Genomic DNA, 16,061 nt, shown 5'->3' on the forward strand with positions numbered 1-16,061 from the left:
TGCCCCAGTCTGGGAAGATCCCATATGCCGCAGAGCGGCTGGACCAGTGAGCCATGACCGCTGAGCCTGCGCATCCGGAGCCTGTGCTCCACAACAGGAGAGGCCACAGCAGTGAGAGGCCAGCGTACAGCCAAAAAAAAAAAAAAAACTGAAAGCAGGCTTTTGGCAAAACCGTTGTTGGCCAAGATCAGTTTGTTGTCAGTCTGATCAGTGGGTCTCAACTTGTAACTGGTGAGCAAGGTGAAGTTATGAAGACAAAGGCAGGAGAAGTTTTCTAGGACCCCAGCTCCAGCGTGAGTGAGGAACATAATCCCTACTTCCAAGTTGGCATGCCCATCACTTTAATATCTAGGAGATATTGATTTTAATTTGAGACAAAGAAATGGTAGAAAGATAAACATAAATGTATTACCTACTTCTACTCAGCTGTATCTTCTGCTCAGCTGTATCAGATAAATGGGCACTGAGTAATCTGGAGAAAGTAAATCTTGCCTAATATACAGGTACTTCTAAGCTCAGCCAGTTACTCAATTGTTTTTGATAGTTATATTTTTTCCAAAAAACAGAAAAATCTATCTTGGGTTAGGAATCCACCAATATTGATAATTTTGTAAAGTCTATATTAAGAAAATTGTGCGTTGCACACGAAACTGCTCTGTTTTCAGTGGAACCTCTGGGTAGCCTCTGTACATCAGATCAAACCATTTTCAGTAATAGATAAAAATGTGGAAATACAAAGTGAAATATTATCTAAAGATTAGCACATTCACTAGCTGGGGCCAGGATAAGTAGGTACGCATTGACTGATTAGGCCTTATGATTAAGAGGGAAGGTCAGGGAATTCCCTGGCGGTCCAATGGTTAGGACTCCACCCTTTCCCTGCTGTGAGCCTGGGTTTGATCTCTGGTTGGGGAACTTGTAAGGTCGGATCTTAACAAACGGCACCGTGAAACAGAGGAAAGCTTCAAGTGAGCTTTATTAGGGAGCGCTCCTGGGCGAGGTTCACTGGTCTGAGAGAAAGGAGCCAGAGAAGTCGCGCCCGGGCGAGAGTTTGGACAAAATTTATAGGGGAAGAAGGGGAAGGGGTGTGGTGAATCCGGGAGGGCGCAGGGTAGTCCTTATTTGGTGGTCTCTTCGGGTATCGTGGCAATATCTGGTGCCGGTTGCATCAGTCTTGGGACCGTTAGTCCCGCCCCTAGAAAGGCGGGAAGGCTGGGCCGGGTGGAAAGTCCCCAGGTCAGTTCCTGGAACTGGGTGGGTGGGAGCTCCAGGTCAATTCCGAGAACTGGGTGTGTGGAACGTTCCGGGCTGATGCAACCTGTGAGTCTGATTGCGTTCCCCTGCCTCGGGCCAGTTGGCCTTACAGAACTAAGATCCCAAAAGCCACACAGTGCGGCCAAAATAAATAAATAAAATAACAATAGTAAGGGAAGTTCATTCACGTGAATAAGGTGTAGGTGAATCAGACTGGTGGAGCAAGGAAAGTACAAAAAGCAAGAGAACAGCTATCGTGGGTGACCTGATCATCAGTTTTTGTCACTGAATTGGGCACAATCACTAACTATGCAGTCAGAAGAATCTTTCCTAGGGGGACGAGAAGCAGTGCTCTCCCTCTTGCCGAGCAGGCCTGTCCAAAATCTCCTCTCCATATTCCCAGTCAGCGTTCTGTCTGACTTTTTTCTGGTCCCTGAACAAAGCCCACAAAATCACTTTAACTCTTCAGGCTGTACGTATATCAGGAGCAATAGGATAATGTTTAGTCTTTGTTCCTGTTACCAGTGGGTTTAAACGTGGGGTGGTTTAAAGGATTCCGAGATAATGCACTCCCCGACCCCATGGGTCCTCCGCCCCATTAATAAGGCTGGAGCCCCCGCCCCCAGCCCTAGAGGTCATTTCCTAGTGCTCCTCCTGGTGCTTCTTGGCTTTGTCTCAAGTGGGGCTTCCAAGTGGGGCTTCCCGGTGTGGGGCTTCCTTCCTTGAGACTTTTGCACTACATTACCCAGAAGAATTTGTGCTAAGGGGCAGCGACTTTCATCCAATGAAAATCGAGCAAGGGGACATTTCCGGGAGGGCGAACCTCCTGGAGAGGGACTTCCGGTTTCTTCGTGGCTGCCATTTTAATTACGGTGAAGTCTCTGTAGATGGTCAGGGACTTCTGTGTGCGGTGTTAGGAGCGAGGTGACAGGCTAAGAGGCGCAAGAGAAGGCTCTGTGCGCACTGAACCGGGGCGGTTTTGAGGGTCGGGGACAGACCCTTGCAGTGTCCGTGCAGAGTGGGACCCGGTCGGTCGACTGTAGCCACTCCTTTCCGTCCAGAAGTTCCGATGGCGGCGTCTGCGCTGAGGGACCAGGCTCAGGTAAACGCTGTGCGTTCCGGGTCCTCTCCGGCCTGTCTCCCCACCCAGATACGAACGGCCCGCGTGGGAGGCGGCTGTTCACGTCACTTTATCCCAGGCCCAGGGTCTAGGACAGAGAGGCCTCCAGGGGTCTTTTCCCTTTTTCTGCCTGCGTGAGACTTGGAGATGCAACTGAAGCAGGAACATTCCGGGAACCTGCAGTCCATCTTGTTTCTGCAAGGAAGAAAGTTTGAGGCCAGGCTGCATCTGGAGTGGTAGATGAGAGGTTATACCTTTCTTCTCCGAGAGGAAAGCCCTCCGAGAAGGGCTCCGAGAGCCCTCGGAGCGGTGGAGAGTTTTGAGCACAGGAAGGACACCATCTGAATTAGGCCTTTAAAAATACTACAGAGCCTGTTCGGTGGAAGCACAGACTGTAGGGGGTGATGAGATTATTGAGGCAGAGGGAAGTTGTGACTTTTCCAAAGTCACAACTTGTAAGAGGTAGCACCGGGGACCGAGGCACGGAGGAGAGGTTTGCCAGTCATCCCGATGTTACCTGGCTCTGGTACCTGACAGAGGTCCAGTTGTGAGAAGGACAGAGATGCCCTTGGGAAAAAGAGAAAGGCAGAGCCTAGCTCAGAGCATAGGGGTGGGTGTGAGGGCTTTACCCAGCATGCATACAAGTGCATGAGCCTCTGGAACACAGCCATGGTCTCTTTCCTCCATAGTTTGCCTTTTCTTACATGTTCCCAGGCTGCAGAAACACTTGGAGCAAGTGGAGGTTGTCCCAGTCCCTCGCTTGTTCTCACCCCCCACACACACATTCTCTGTATTTGAGGTGTATTGGGGCTCTTCACCTGCCATTCTCCAGCTCTTTGGTTTGGGGACCCTGGAGAACCCCATGCTCAGTTTCCTGAGTGAAGGCCGGGTTCTATGGAGGGGTTTCCCATTTCCCAACACCAATGGAAGGAGGCGTGGAAGGTTACTCATGAATCCAATACCAGTATGTGGAAGTGCTGTGAGGTGAGGCTGAGCTGGTTTAAGTAAGTGCAGGTCTCCTTTTTTCTGGTGGAAATAAACAGGGAAGGGCAAGAGTTAGACTTGAAATGACTGCCTATGTATTCTGGAGGAAAAGGGAGGTGCAGATCAAAGGAAGATGGTTTTCTTCCCCAGGTCTCAAGAAGCTCCATCTGACTGGGTAGTAGGGGAAATGTGTAGGAAGATGGATTGTGGGTTTTCAGGAGTGAGACTGTTGATGGTTTTATTTGTCCCTGTTTACCAGGGCAGTGTGACCTTTGAGGATGTTGCCGTGTACTTCTCCTGGGAGGAATGGTGTCTTCTTGATGAGGTTCAGATACACCTGTACCTTGATGTCATGCTGGAGAACTTTGCACTTGTATGCATGCTGGGTAAGGTCCTCACACCCACCCCTATCCTCTGAGCTAGGCTCTGCCTTTCTTCTCTTCCCCAAGGGCAGCTCTGTCCTTCTCACATCTGGAACACAGGCACTGCTTTCTTCTTCAATTGCTTGGTTATGTGCTGTGGTTACTATGGCTAGGCAGAGTGTATCCCTATTCCTTAGTGCTGGGACACCTGTAGCTCCAAAGTTTTGCAGGTGAGGATTTAGGTTCAGTAGTCTTGCACTCAGTCTGATAGATCCCTCCTTGCTCGCCCTCTCTGCCCAGGCGATTGTCAAAATCCATGGTACCCAAGTTTTGCTCCATTCCTCTCCATGACATTTTTTTGTGCCTTACTTCACAACAGACCGTTGTCACTGACATGGTCGTTACTAAAACAGACCATGAGCTGTTTCTGTAAGACCTTTTTCCAAGGTTCCAATTTCTGTTTATCAACACTGGCATCTGTTAAGCATTCCGGTCAGCAATGAATGAAATTCCTGTTGCTCCACACCCTTATAGCATTTGGTGTTGTGAATGGATTTTGGCCCTTCTTACAGGTATGTAATAGTGTGTACTTTTCAGTTTAATTTGCATTTCCTTGCATCTTTGTATATGCTAAATTGTCATCTGTATATCTTATTATTATTTTTTTTGGCTACGTTGGGTCTTCATTGCTGCACGTGGGCTTTTTCTAGTTGCGGTGAACAGGGTCTACTCTTCATTGTGGTGCGCGGGTTTCTCATTGCAGTAGCTTCTCTTGTTGCAGAGCATGGCCTCTAGGCACGCAGGCTTCAGTAGTTGTGGCTCGCAGGCTCTAGAGTGCAGGCTCAGTAGTTGTGGCACACGGGCTTAGTTGCTCCGTGGCATGTGGGATTTCCACGGACCAGGGCTTGAACCTGTGTCCCTGTATTGGCAGGAGGATTCTTAACCACTGCGCCACCAGGGAAGTCCTGTATATCTTCTTTTAATGAGGTGTTTGTTAAGGTGCTTTGCTTATTTGGTATTTGGGTTTTTGTTTTCTTACTAAGTTTTAAGAGTATTTTTGTATTTAGCATTTAGGTCTGTGATCCATTTTGAGTTAATTTTTTGTGAAGGTTTGTGTCTAGAATTCATTTCTTGGCATGTGATGTTCGGTTGTTCCAGTACTATTTATTCGAAAGACTTAACTTTTCTCCATTGTATTGCGCTTGTTCATCTGTCAAAGGTCAGTTGAGTGTATTTCTGTGGGTCTATTTCTGGGTTTTCAATACTGTTCATTGAACAGTTTCTCTGTCTTTTCAGCAATATCATACTGGCTTGATTACTTTACATACTAAGTCTTAAAGTTGAGTAGTGTCAGTCTGCCAGCTTTGTTCTTCTTAAGTTTTGTGTTGGCTATTCTTGGACTTTTGCCCTTTTGTATAAATTTTAGGATGAAAGTATTTATGTCCACAAAATAACTTGCTGGTATTTTGATTTGGGTTGCATTGAATCTATTGATGAAGTTGGGAAGAACGGACATCTTGACGATACTGGGTTTTCCTGTTTATGAACGTGAAATAGCTTTCCATTTATTTAGTTCTTTGATTTCTTTATTAGAATGTTTGATCGTTTATTTGTTTTTTGGCTACTCTCTGAGACCTGAGGGATTTTAGTTCCCCTACTAGGGATCGAACTCAGGCCCATGGCAGTGAAAGCATGCAGTCCTAACCAGTGGACCACCATGGAATTCATGATTTCTCTATCTAAGTTTTATAGTTTCTCTCATGTATATCTTGTACATGTTTTGGTAGATCTGTAACTCAATATTTCTTTCTATTGCTCTCTTTTTTTTTTTTTTGAGAGGGTGGTAATTTACATGGTATTGTGTTTTTAATTTCAAATTCACTTGTTCATTGATGGTATATAGGACATAATTGACTTTTGTATATTAAGCTTATGTCCTGAAAGCTTGCTATAATTGCTTCTTAGTTCCAGGAATTTTTTTTTCCTCTATTTTTTGGGTGTTTTACATAGCTGATCATGTCATATGAGAATGAAGACGGTTTTATTCCTTCCTTCCTGATCAGTATGCCATTTATATAACCTCATCTCATTGCCTTTGTTTTGACTTCCACTGTAAAGTTGAAAGGGAGTTGTAAAAGGGAACATCCTTGCCTTCTTCGTCTTAGTGGGAGAGTTCTAGTTTTTCTCTAGTAAGTATGATAGTAGCTATAGGGTTTTATTTAGTTTATCAAGTTTAAGTATTTTTTCAATTTTTAGGTTATATCATATGGAGATTTTGAATATGAGTGGCTGTTGGATTTTGTCAGATCCTTTTTCTGCACCTATTGATGAGATCATGAGTTGGTTTTTAACCTGTTGATGACATGGATTATATTAATTGATTTTTTAATGTTAAGTCAGCATTGTATAACGTGGATCATTCTCAGTTGGTCATGGTGTATAATCCATCCTTCCTTCCTTCCTTCCTTCCTTCCTTCCTTCCTTCCTTCCTTCCTTCCTTCCCTCCCTCCCTCCCCCCCTCCCTTCCTGCATTGCTGCGCACAGGCTTTCTCTAGTTGCGGTGATTGAGGGGCTACTCTTCACTGTGGCATGCGGGCTTCTCATTGCAATTGCTTCTCTTATTGTAGAGCATGGGCTCTAGGTGCGTGGGCTCAGTAGTTGTGTCTTTCAGGCTCAGTCATTGTGGCTCACGGGCTTAGTTGCTCTGCAGCATGTGGGATCTTCCCAAACCAGGGCTCCAAACCCTGTCCACTGCATTGGCAGGTGGATTCTTAACCAGTGTGCCACCAGGGAAGCCCTCCTTTTTCACTTTGATATTAGTAATTTGTGTCCTCTCTTGTTTTTGTGACTAGGCTGACTAGCATGTTTTTGATTTTATTGGGCATTTTAAAGAACCAGCTTTTTTTTGACTTTGTTGATTTTTCTCTACTGATTTTTAAAATTATTTCTTCTTTTCTTCTTTTGTATTTCATTTCCCCTAGTTTCCTAAGATAGAGGCACAGATGACTGATTATAGGTTTTTCATCTTATCTAATATATGCCTTCAGTGCTACCGATTGCCATATAAACACTGCTTTCACTGCATTGGCATTTTTTTTTAAGTTTATTTTTCGGTGCGTTGGATCTTCGTTGCTGTGTGGGCTTTGTCTAGTTGCAGTGAGTGGGGGCTACTCTTCGTTGTGGTGCACAGGCTTCTTATTGTGGTGGCTTCTCTTGTTGCAGAGCGTGGGCTCTAGGGGTGCGGACTTCAGTAGTTGCAGTGTGTGGGCTCTAGAGCACAAGCTTAGTAGTTGCGGCACATGGGCTTAGTTGCTCTGCAGCATGTGGGATGTTCCCAGACCAGGGCTTGAACCCGTGTCCCCTGCATTGGCAGGCAGATTCTTAACTGCCACCAAGGAAGTCCCCATCTGCATGTTTTCACAACTGCTGTGTTTCTTTCTTTCAAAATACTTAAAAATTTATCTTAATATTTATGCTTTGACCCATGTTTTATTTGGAAGTGTATTATTGAATTTATCAGTGTTGTGCAATTTTATAGCTATCCTTTTGTTACTGGTTGCCGGTGTAATTCCACTTTGTTCTGAGAACTGATCTTGTATGTTTTCTATTCTTTTAAGTTTGTTAAGGTGTGTTTTCTGGCCCAAGGTGTAGTCCATCTTGTGAATGTTCTATGTCAGCTTGAGAAGAATATTCTGCTGTTTTTGAATGGAGTAGCCTAGTAATCTGTAGGTGACTGTTACATCCAGTTGACTGATGATGGTGATCCTCAGTTTACCAGCATCCTTATAGATTTTTTTCTTTTCTGGATCTGTTCATTTCTTAGAGAGGTTTGTTGAATGAAGTCTCCAAGTGTTATAGCAGATTCATCTATTTTTTACTTGTAGGTCTGTTTTGCCTCATATTTTCACATTGTGTTGTTAGACGCAGACATGTTAAGGATTGTTGTGTATTCTGGAGTATTGACCCCTTTACCATTGTGTCATTCTCATTATCCCTGATGACTTTGCTTATGCAAAATCTGCTGTGATCTCAGTATAGTTACTACCACTTTTCTTTTTTTTCTTTTGATTTGTGTGGACCTCTTTTTCTATATTGACATACTTTTAATTTATATGCATCTTTTTTTTAAGCATCTTTTCAAAAATTTTTTGTGGTATGTGGGCCTCTGACTGCCGTGGCCTCTCCCACTGCGGAGCATAGGCTCCGGATGTGCAGGCTTAGTGGACACGGCCCACGGGCCCAGCAGCTCTGCTGCATGCAGGATCCTCCTGGACCGGGGCACGAACCTGCGTCCCCTGCATCAGCAGGTGGACTCTCAACCACTGCGCCACCAGGGAAGACCTTTAAGCATCTTTTTAAAAAAATTTTAAATTTTGGTTATGCTGGGTCTTAGTCGAGGGTCGCAGGCTCCATAGTGGTGGCTCACTTGCTCCATTAGTTGTGGCATGTGTACTCCTTAGTTGCGGCACGTATGCTCCTTAATTGTGGCTGGTGGGGTCCTTAGTTGCGGCTCAGAGGCTCCTTCGTTGTGGTGTGCAAACTCTTAGTTGCGGCATGCATGTAGGATCTAATTCCCAGACCAGGGATTAAACCCGCGTCCCCTGCATTAGAAGGTGGATTCTTTTTTTTTTTTTTTTTTTTGGGGGGGTGGGGTACACAGCCCTCTCACTGTTGTGGCCTCTCCAGTTGCAGAGCACAGGCTCCGGACGCACAGGCTCAGCAGCCATGGCTCACGGGCCTAGCCGCTCTGCGGCACGTGGGATCTTCCCAGACCAGGGCACAAATCTGTGTCCCCTGCATCGGCAGGTGGACTCTCAACCACTGCGCCACCAGGGAAGCCACCTACTTCCCATTTTTATTCTGACTCCAGCCTGGGATAATTTCCCTACCACCTCTCTAACCCATTTATCTCATGTGGTCTTCACATTGTTTTCCCCTTAGTACTTACTGGTATTGTTTATGTCCTCAACCATGTATATATCCTTTAATATTTCTTGAACACCAGCTACCAGTTGCAGTCAGATTTTCTGGGGCCTGGAAATACACTTCTGCATAGTATGATAGGTCACCAGTAGATGTGGTCCTGGTAAAAGCCATTGACAGAGGAGTGAATTGTCGAACTTGCCTTTTGCCTTGGGCCACATCCAGTCCCTGTGTCTTGTACTTGGTGAGAGCACCTTCTTTCCCAATTTGACCCCAACTCCATTTCCTGAACACAATCCTGTGGACTGCTTCCTTCATGTGTCAGATATACAGTTGTGATGGTGTCACTCACACCCAATAACATGAACAAGAACTTCACCATCATTTCTTTGTTTTCAGGTTCTTGGCACTGGGTCGAGGATGAAGAGACACCTTCTGAACAGAGTGTATCTGCAGAAGGAGTGTCACAGATCAGGACTTCCAGCGCAGGTTCATCTCCTGAGAAGACCCAGCCCTGTAAGATGTGCCTCCCAGTCTTGAAAGACATTTTGCACTTGGCTGAAGAGCAAGGAACAAATAGGGGGCAGAAAGCATACACATGTGGGGCATGTGGGAAACAGTTCTATTTCACTGCAAACCTTCAAGAGCACCAGAAGCAGCACATTAGAGAGAAACCCTTCAGCTGTGATATGGGGAGACCCGCATTTTTCAAAAGCTGCACAATCCATGCAACAGGGAATCTCTCTACCTACATGGAGATTGGGAACAACTATGTGGCCAAAATTGGACTTCAGAAAGAGGTCATTAATACCAGGAAGAAACTGAACAACAGTAAGGAGTGTGAAGCTGTTTTTGACAGTGGAAAATGTCATCACAGCTGTGGAGAAGGCAACAAATTCTCCAGCCACACAGAAATACTTGTTCAGTCTGAGACAGTCCTCACTTGTGAAAGGTTTTGTGAATGCAGCAACTGTGGGAAAGCCTGCACCCAAAGAAGTAACCATAGTCAGCACCAGAAAGTTCACACTGGAGAAAGGCCTTATGAATGCAGCCAATGTGGAAAATTTTTTACCCACAAAGCTAGCTTCCTTACACATCAGAGAGTTCACAGTGGGGAAAGGCCTTATGAGTGCAGTGAATGTGGAAAATCTTTTACTACGAGGTCTGGCCTCTATTATCATCTGCGAGTTCACACTGGAGAAAGGCCTTATGAGTGCAATGAATGTGGGAAATCTTTTAGTAATAGGTCAATCCTTTGTAATCATCAGAGAGTTCACAGTGGAGAAAAGCCTTTTGAGTGCAGTGAATGTGGGAAATTCTTTAGCCGAAATGGACACCTCAGTGCCCATAAGAAAGTTCATACTGGAGAAAAGCCTTATGAATGCAATAAATGTGGAAAATTTTTTACTGCTAAGACGAGCCTTCATTACCATCAGCGAATTCACAGTGGAGAAAAGCCTTATGAGTGTAGTCAATGTGGGAAATCTTTTACTACTAGCTCTGGTTTCTATTATCATCAGAGAGTTCACAGTGGAGAAAGGCCTTATGAGTGCAGTGAATGTGGGAAATCTTTTACTAGTAGTTCTGGTCTCTATTATCATCAGAGAGTTCACAGTGGAGAAAGGCCTTATGAGTGCAGTGAATGTGGGAAATCTTTTACTACTAGTTCTGCTCTCTATTATCATCAGAGAGTTCACAGTGGAGAAAGGCCTTATGAGTGCAATGAATGTGGGAAGTGTTTTACTGGTAGCTCGAGCCTTAATCGTCATCAGAGAGTTCACAGTGGAGAAAGGCCTTATGAGTGCATTGCATGTGGGAAATGTTTTAGTATTATATCTGATCTTTATGTTCATCAGAGAATTCACACAGGAGAAAGGCCTTATAAGTGCAATGAATGTGGGAAATGTTTTGCTGATACGTCAAGTCTTCGTCGTCATCAGAGAGTTCACACTGGAGAAAGGCCTTATGAGTGCACTGAATGTGGGAAATCCTTTAGCCGAAGACAGCTCCTCCATATCCATAGGAAAATCCACACTAGAGAAAAGCCTTGTGAGTGAAAGGAATGTGATAAATCTTATTGAAAGGTGCCACTTCATTAAACATCAGTTCACACTGGTAAAAGGGCCTTATGAATATAGCGAATATAGATGGGACTAATGTTCAAGGAGTTTGAGATTGTAACAGGGTGGGAAGAATCCCTGCAGTTACTGTGCAGCAAATGTACCCTTTCTTGGGACAAACTGAGGCACAGAGAGAATGTATCATCTGTTGTGAACAGCGATCTGTATTCAATGTCAGGTTGCCTGGTTCAGGACATAGGGAATCTGGTCACTTCAGTCCTTTTCTCCCCCTTCCCCCGTTGAGGACACAAAGACACGTTGTCCATCCGGACACTTTTGCCCCCCACCCCAGGAGCCCTGCTGATACCATAGCCCCATGCTGATGAATAGGGCTGTCTTTCTCTGCGAAACAACATTGATGGCTTTCTTGGAAATGACTCCCATTCATCTACCCAACCAAACCAGTGCTTATAGTGTTGTTTTTGTTTTGTTTTGTTTTGTTTTGTTTTTGCTTATAGTGTTTTTATTCACATTTGTAAAGGAAGACATGTGCAGCCCAGAGACGTTGAGGGAATTCCACAAGACCTCACTACTGCCAGGTCTTTGATGAGAGTGCTTCCTCTACACTGCACCCTTCCGGTGGCCTCCTGCTTTGAGCAGGGACTCTCATTTTCTTTGTCCCAAAGATGAATTACCAACACCTGATGTGTTTTCCACCTGGACCTCCAGCTTCATTTTTTCCAGTGTACATCTTCTTCCTGCAAACACCCTCCCTCTTGGGACGTTCTTACAGTGACAGCAGCACCAAGCCAGGCACTGCAGAGGATCATTGGAGTCACCCCAAATGTGACACTGGCTCCACTGCCATATGCATTGATTTGTTTTCAAGGTCCTTTCCTTCTTTTTCATAAACCCACTTCAGGATGTCCTCATTTCCCCATTATGCAGTTGACATGCTCACTGTTCTGGGCAGTGTGAAGGACACTGAAGGACTAGGAATGTCCACTGTGGCCCTCACATGGCCTGGTCCCCAAGGCTATTTCTCCTAATCCCTTTTACCATCCCCTTACTGCTCCTCCCCCACCACCCTCCCCAAAATGTAAGTCACCAAATAATGATTTTTAATCAGCAAGAACTTTCCTGCCCCCCTTTTGCAACCTACATTTGACCAACCTAGCTTAAAAGCTAAGACAGAATGCAGGGTGACCCCTCCGATGAAGACTGTAAAATCACAGTATAAAATCAGTATGATTTTAATTGCTTTTTTCTCATGGTTCTTTTTTTTTTTTTTTTTTTTTTTCTGTACCTGGGCCTCTCCCATTGCGGAGCACAGGCTCCGGACGCGCAGGCCCAGTGGCCATGGCTCACGGGCCCAGCCGCTCCGCGGCATGTGGGATCTTCCCGGACCGGGGCGAGAACCCGCGTCCCCTGCATCGGCAGGCGGACTCTCAACCACTGCGCCACCAGGGAAGCCCCTCATGGTTCTTTTTTTTTTTGGGTGCACTTTGTGGCATGTGGGATTTTAGTTATCCAACCAGGGATTGAACCTCTGCCTCCTGCAGTGGAAATGCAGAGCCATAACTAGTGGACTGCCAGGGGATTCCCTCAGGATTTTTCAGTTTGAGTTATTGTTTTTTTTTTTTTTAATCTATTTTTTACCTGCATGTCTTGTTTTGATAAATTTCTATTTCTTCTACCTGCTTTTATTTTGTGAGTTCTTGTCTGTTTTCTCTTTCCTTGACAAGTAAGAGATCAGGGAAACAACAAAGGTATCTGTGAGATTTCACACATTTACCCAATGTGAGTGACTTCTTTTCTGCATAGAACTGTAATTTGGCGTAGTGAAAGAATATGTTCTCAATTTTTTCTTAATTTTGGTCTTATGCATAATGTAATGGCCACATACATTATATATGTTAAAGATAAATCTGGGGCTTCCCTGGTGGTGCAGTGGTTGAGAGTCCACCTGCCGATGCAGGGGACACGGGTTCATGCCCCAGTCCGGGAAGATCCCACATGCCGTGGAGCGGCTGGGCCCGTGAGCCATGGTCGCTGAGCCTGCGCGTCTGGAGCCTGTGCTCCACGACGGGAGAGGCCATGACAGTGAGAGGTCTGCGTACCACAAAAAAATAAAAGATAAATCTGCACTATTAACATATGCTACCTCAGGTTTTTTCCTCTTTTTATTCTCAGTCCCCCCCCTTTTTTTTCCCCACACCACACAGCTTGTGGGACCTCAGTTCCCTGACCAGACATCAAACCCAGGCCCACTGAAAGCCCAGAATCCTAACCACTAGGCCACCGGGGAACTCCCATATCCTACCTCAGTCTTAAGTCCAGATATTCAGTAACACAGTAAATGAAATCCTGGTTTGTAGTCTTTGCCAATTTCCCTGGTGTAAATACTTCCAGCATATCCAATGTCAAATTGCCAACATAATGTCACTGAATATGGAGTTGGGAAGCGTTGCCAGGAGCCTACCATTGTATTCTTTTTCTACCTTACAGGTACAGTAGCCACAAATAATTTTAAGAATGTCGCTAGTAAACCATAGTAGAATGATTATAAAGTGACAGGTTTTGCATATTTGTTTTAAAAATGGTTTAATATATGTATAGTTCACTGAAAATAAATTACATGTATCTTAAATGTACATTTTAACACTGTGATACTTGTGTAAAGCCCTGAAACCAGTTTCCCCCTGTCACTTTTAATTCATCCTCAAAATTAAAAATACTGATGCAAGAGCATATTCTACTTTTGAAATAACTTTTTTCAAATGTATATATAAATGGAATGTGTAGGAACCTTCCTGTATATTACATCATTTACTGTATTTTGTAGATTTTTTGTGTTTGTGTATCGTGATTTACTTAGTGGTTTTTACAATTTATAATCCCAGGTATGTCTTTGAATACATACATTTCTTTTTTTTTAATTTATTTTATTTACTTTTGGCTGTGTTGGGTCTTCGTTGCTGCACACAGGCTTTCTCTAGTTGCAGCGAGTGGGAGCTACTTTTCTCTGCAGTGCATGGGCTTCTCATTGCAGTGGCTTCTCTTGTTGTGGAGCACAGGCGCTAGTCGCATGGGCTTCAGTAGTTGCAGCACTTGGCATGTGGGATCTTCCCAGACCAGGGATCAAACTCATGTCCCCTGCATTGGCAGGCAGATTCTCAACCACTGCACCACCAGGGAAGCCCCTGAATACATAATTTCTTAAAATGTGTTTCTAAAATAAGAGCCTTTACATAACTCCAGTAACTTTATTACACATGAAAGTATTCTAAATATCAGTGCATATCAGCACAAATGGGGACACTGTGTGACAGATTTTGATTGCTAACACACGTCCATGCATCCTGTACCTACAAACTACCACAGCACAAAGGATTTATGACAGAAGTGAGAACCTGTTTGGGAAATAAAGTGGGAGATGCTGACGTAGCACAGCAGGTGTGGCTACAAAAGTCACAAATACTCCAGCGAGATTTTGGGGCAGGCATGTGATAGAGATGCCCAACATTCTGGTGTGTGGGCCGCACATAATCTCCCAGTCTTCCTGGATAATGTGTGATGAGGTGAGTGCAGACTGGTTTGGAAAGAACAACTTCTCCCACATCATTGCAAGTATGATGATGCACTGATGGTTTTCAGACCAGGGACTGGGTAACCACCTTGTTACAACCTGGAGATTCACACCTGTGAGCAGCTTTGTTAAGCAAGCAGAAGGACTTGGGGTGGGGTTTTACAGGCTTATGGGAGGTGTCAGGCTGCATTCGGCACATAGCATTTAGACTTAGGTTTGTCAAGCATGAGTCCCGAGGAGATGTGGGCACGTTCTTGATGATTAGCAGTCATTATTTGGTGACATTTTTCTGTTGGGTAGGAGGAGCAGTTAAGCAGTGTGTCCTAGAGTTAGGAGTAAGAGCCTTGGGGACTTGGAGAGGGCTACAGTGAACGTTTCTAGTCCTTCAGTGTCCTTTACAGTGCTTGGAATAGTGACTGGGAGAATTTGGACACACGCACATCATGAAGCAGGTTCATGAAGATGGACATGACCTTGGAAACAAATCACTGCATGTGGTGGTGGAGGCCTCTGTCACATCTGAGGTGAAACTGAAGACCTGTGTGTGTTGCTGGGTGGTGCTGCTGTCCCTGTGAAAATCTTCCTAATAGGGAGGCTGTTTGCAGAGAGGTGGTGTGCACTGGGGATAGTGGAGCTGGAGGCCCTGGTGGAGATGCAGACGTCACGTGTGTATAGTTCATGATTGGGACACAGCAGATGGAGTGCCTCCTGGAGGGGCCCCAAGAGATGCCATTGGACAGGTGCAACTTAGAGGAATCACTCTCATCAAGGGCCTGAGAGCTGTGTACCTTTGTGAAAGTCCCTCCACCTCTCTAAGTTGCAGACTCCTCCTTTCACAAACTGCAGTAATAATAATTACTGGGCATCACTAGGTAGATTGGGTAGATAAATGGGGTCATTCACAGGAAAGCCATCAATGTTGGTTCCCAGTAAAATATACTCTTGTCCCTCAGCATGGGGTGTAGGGTATGAGTAGGGCTCTTGGGTGGAGGGTCACAGGGTATCAGGATGGGCAAGGTGTTCTTTAAAGGAGTCCCCAAAGACTGAAAGATTGAGTTCAACATTAAGTAAAGACAGCTGAGGACTTATAGCCAAGAAGTAGAGTGAAGGAGTCAGTGGATGGAAAATTACCAACAGAAAACAAGGTAACGGGTGTTCTTGCTAAACCGACTTAATAAGAATCTTGCTATTCAGATCAGATATCAAGGGTAGGAAATGGGTGTTTGATCAGATATCAATGAGGGAGTTATTCTTACTAAACTGGCTTTTCAGGTTTGATAAAACTGGGCTAAGCAGGCTTGTCCTCCAAACAATATAGGTTCATTTCTCATCTGGTTGTTTTTGTTCATTATGGACCAGCTGAGAGGAAATCAAGGTGGCAGTGTAGGAGGGCATGGAGCTCCTGTTCCCCCACGAACACATCAAAAATACATTTACTTTGGAACAATCCTCACTGAAAACTGGCAGAAGGACTCCTGTTCAACCAAGGCTGTAAGAAACATATACATGTAATTGGGCAGGAAGGGAAGAAAAGCAATGTGGTCAGGAGTTGTGGGACTCAGAAAGGAAGGGCGATCACTTGGGCAGTGAGCTCCCTGGGGAGTGAGTGGCTTGAAGTACAGACTAGGTGTTCCAGTCCTCGTGTCTATATTGTGGAGACAAGCCTTCTTGACGGGGTGGAGGACCACTGGGACAGACAGGCTGGAGGAGCCTGGACTTTGCTTGGGAGGAGTGAGCAAGCAAATGCCTGTCCCTGCGGCCAGGCAGAG

At 45.0% G+C, this 16,061-nt stretch overlaps 1 protein-coding gene across 1 annotated transcript; it reads left to right on the top strand.

The window, feature by feature from the left end:
* The first annotated feature begins 2,085 nt into the window (after positions 1–2,085).
* LOC116743521 (zinc finger protein 211-like) lies at positions 2,086–13,454 on the top strand. The gene is made up of 4 exons (XM_032612041.1): positions 2,086–2,356; positions 3,618–3,744; positions 9,043–12,009; positions 12,777–13,454. The coding sequence occupies exons 1-3, from the start codon at positions 2,324–2,326 to the stop codon at positions 10,698–10,700; spliced, it is 1,818 nt and encodes a 605-aa protein (XP_032467932.1). The 5' UTR covers positions 2,086–2,323; the 3' UTR covers positions 10,701–12,009; positions 12,777–13,454.
* Positions 13,455–16,061: the final 2,607 nt, after the last annotated feature.

This window comes from Phocoena sinus, chromosome 19, assembly GCF_008692025.1.
Source record: "Phocoena sinus isolate mPhoSin1 chromosome 19, mPhoSin1.pri, whole genome shotgun sequence".
In the NCBI taxonomy this organism is placed as follows: Eukaryota; Metazoa; Chordata; class Mammalia; order Artiodactyla; family Phocoenidae; genus Phocoena; species Phocoena sinus.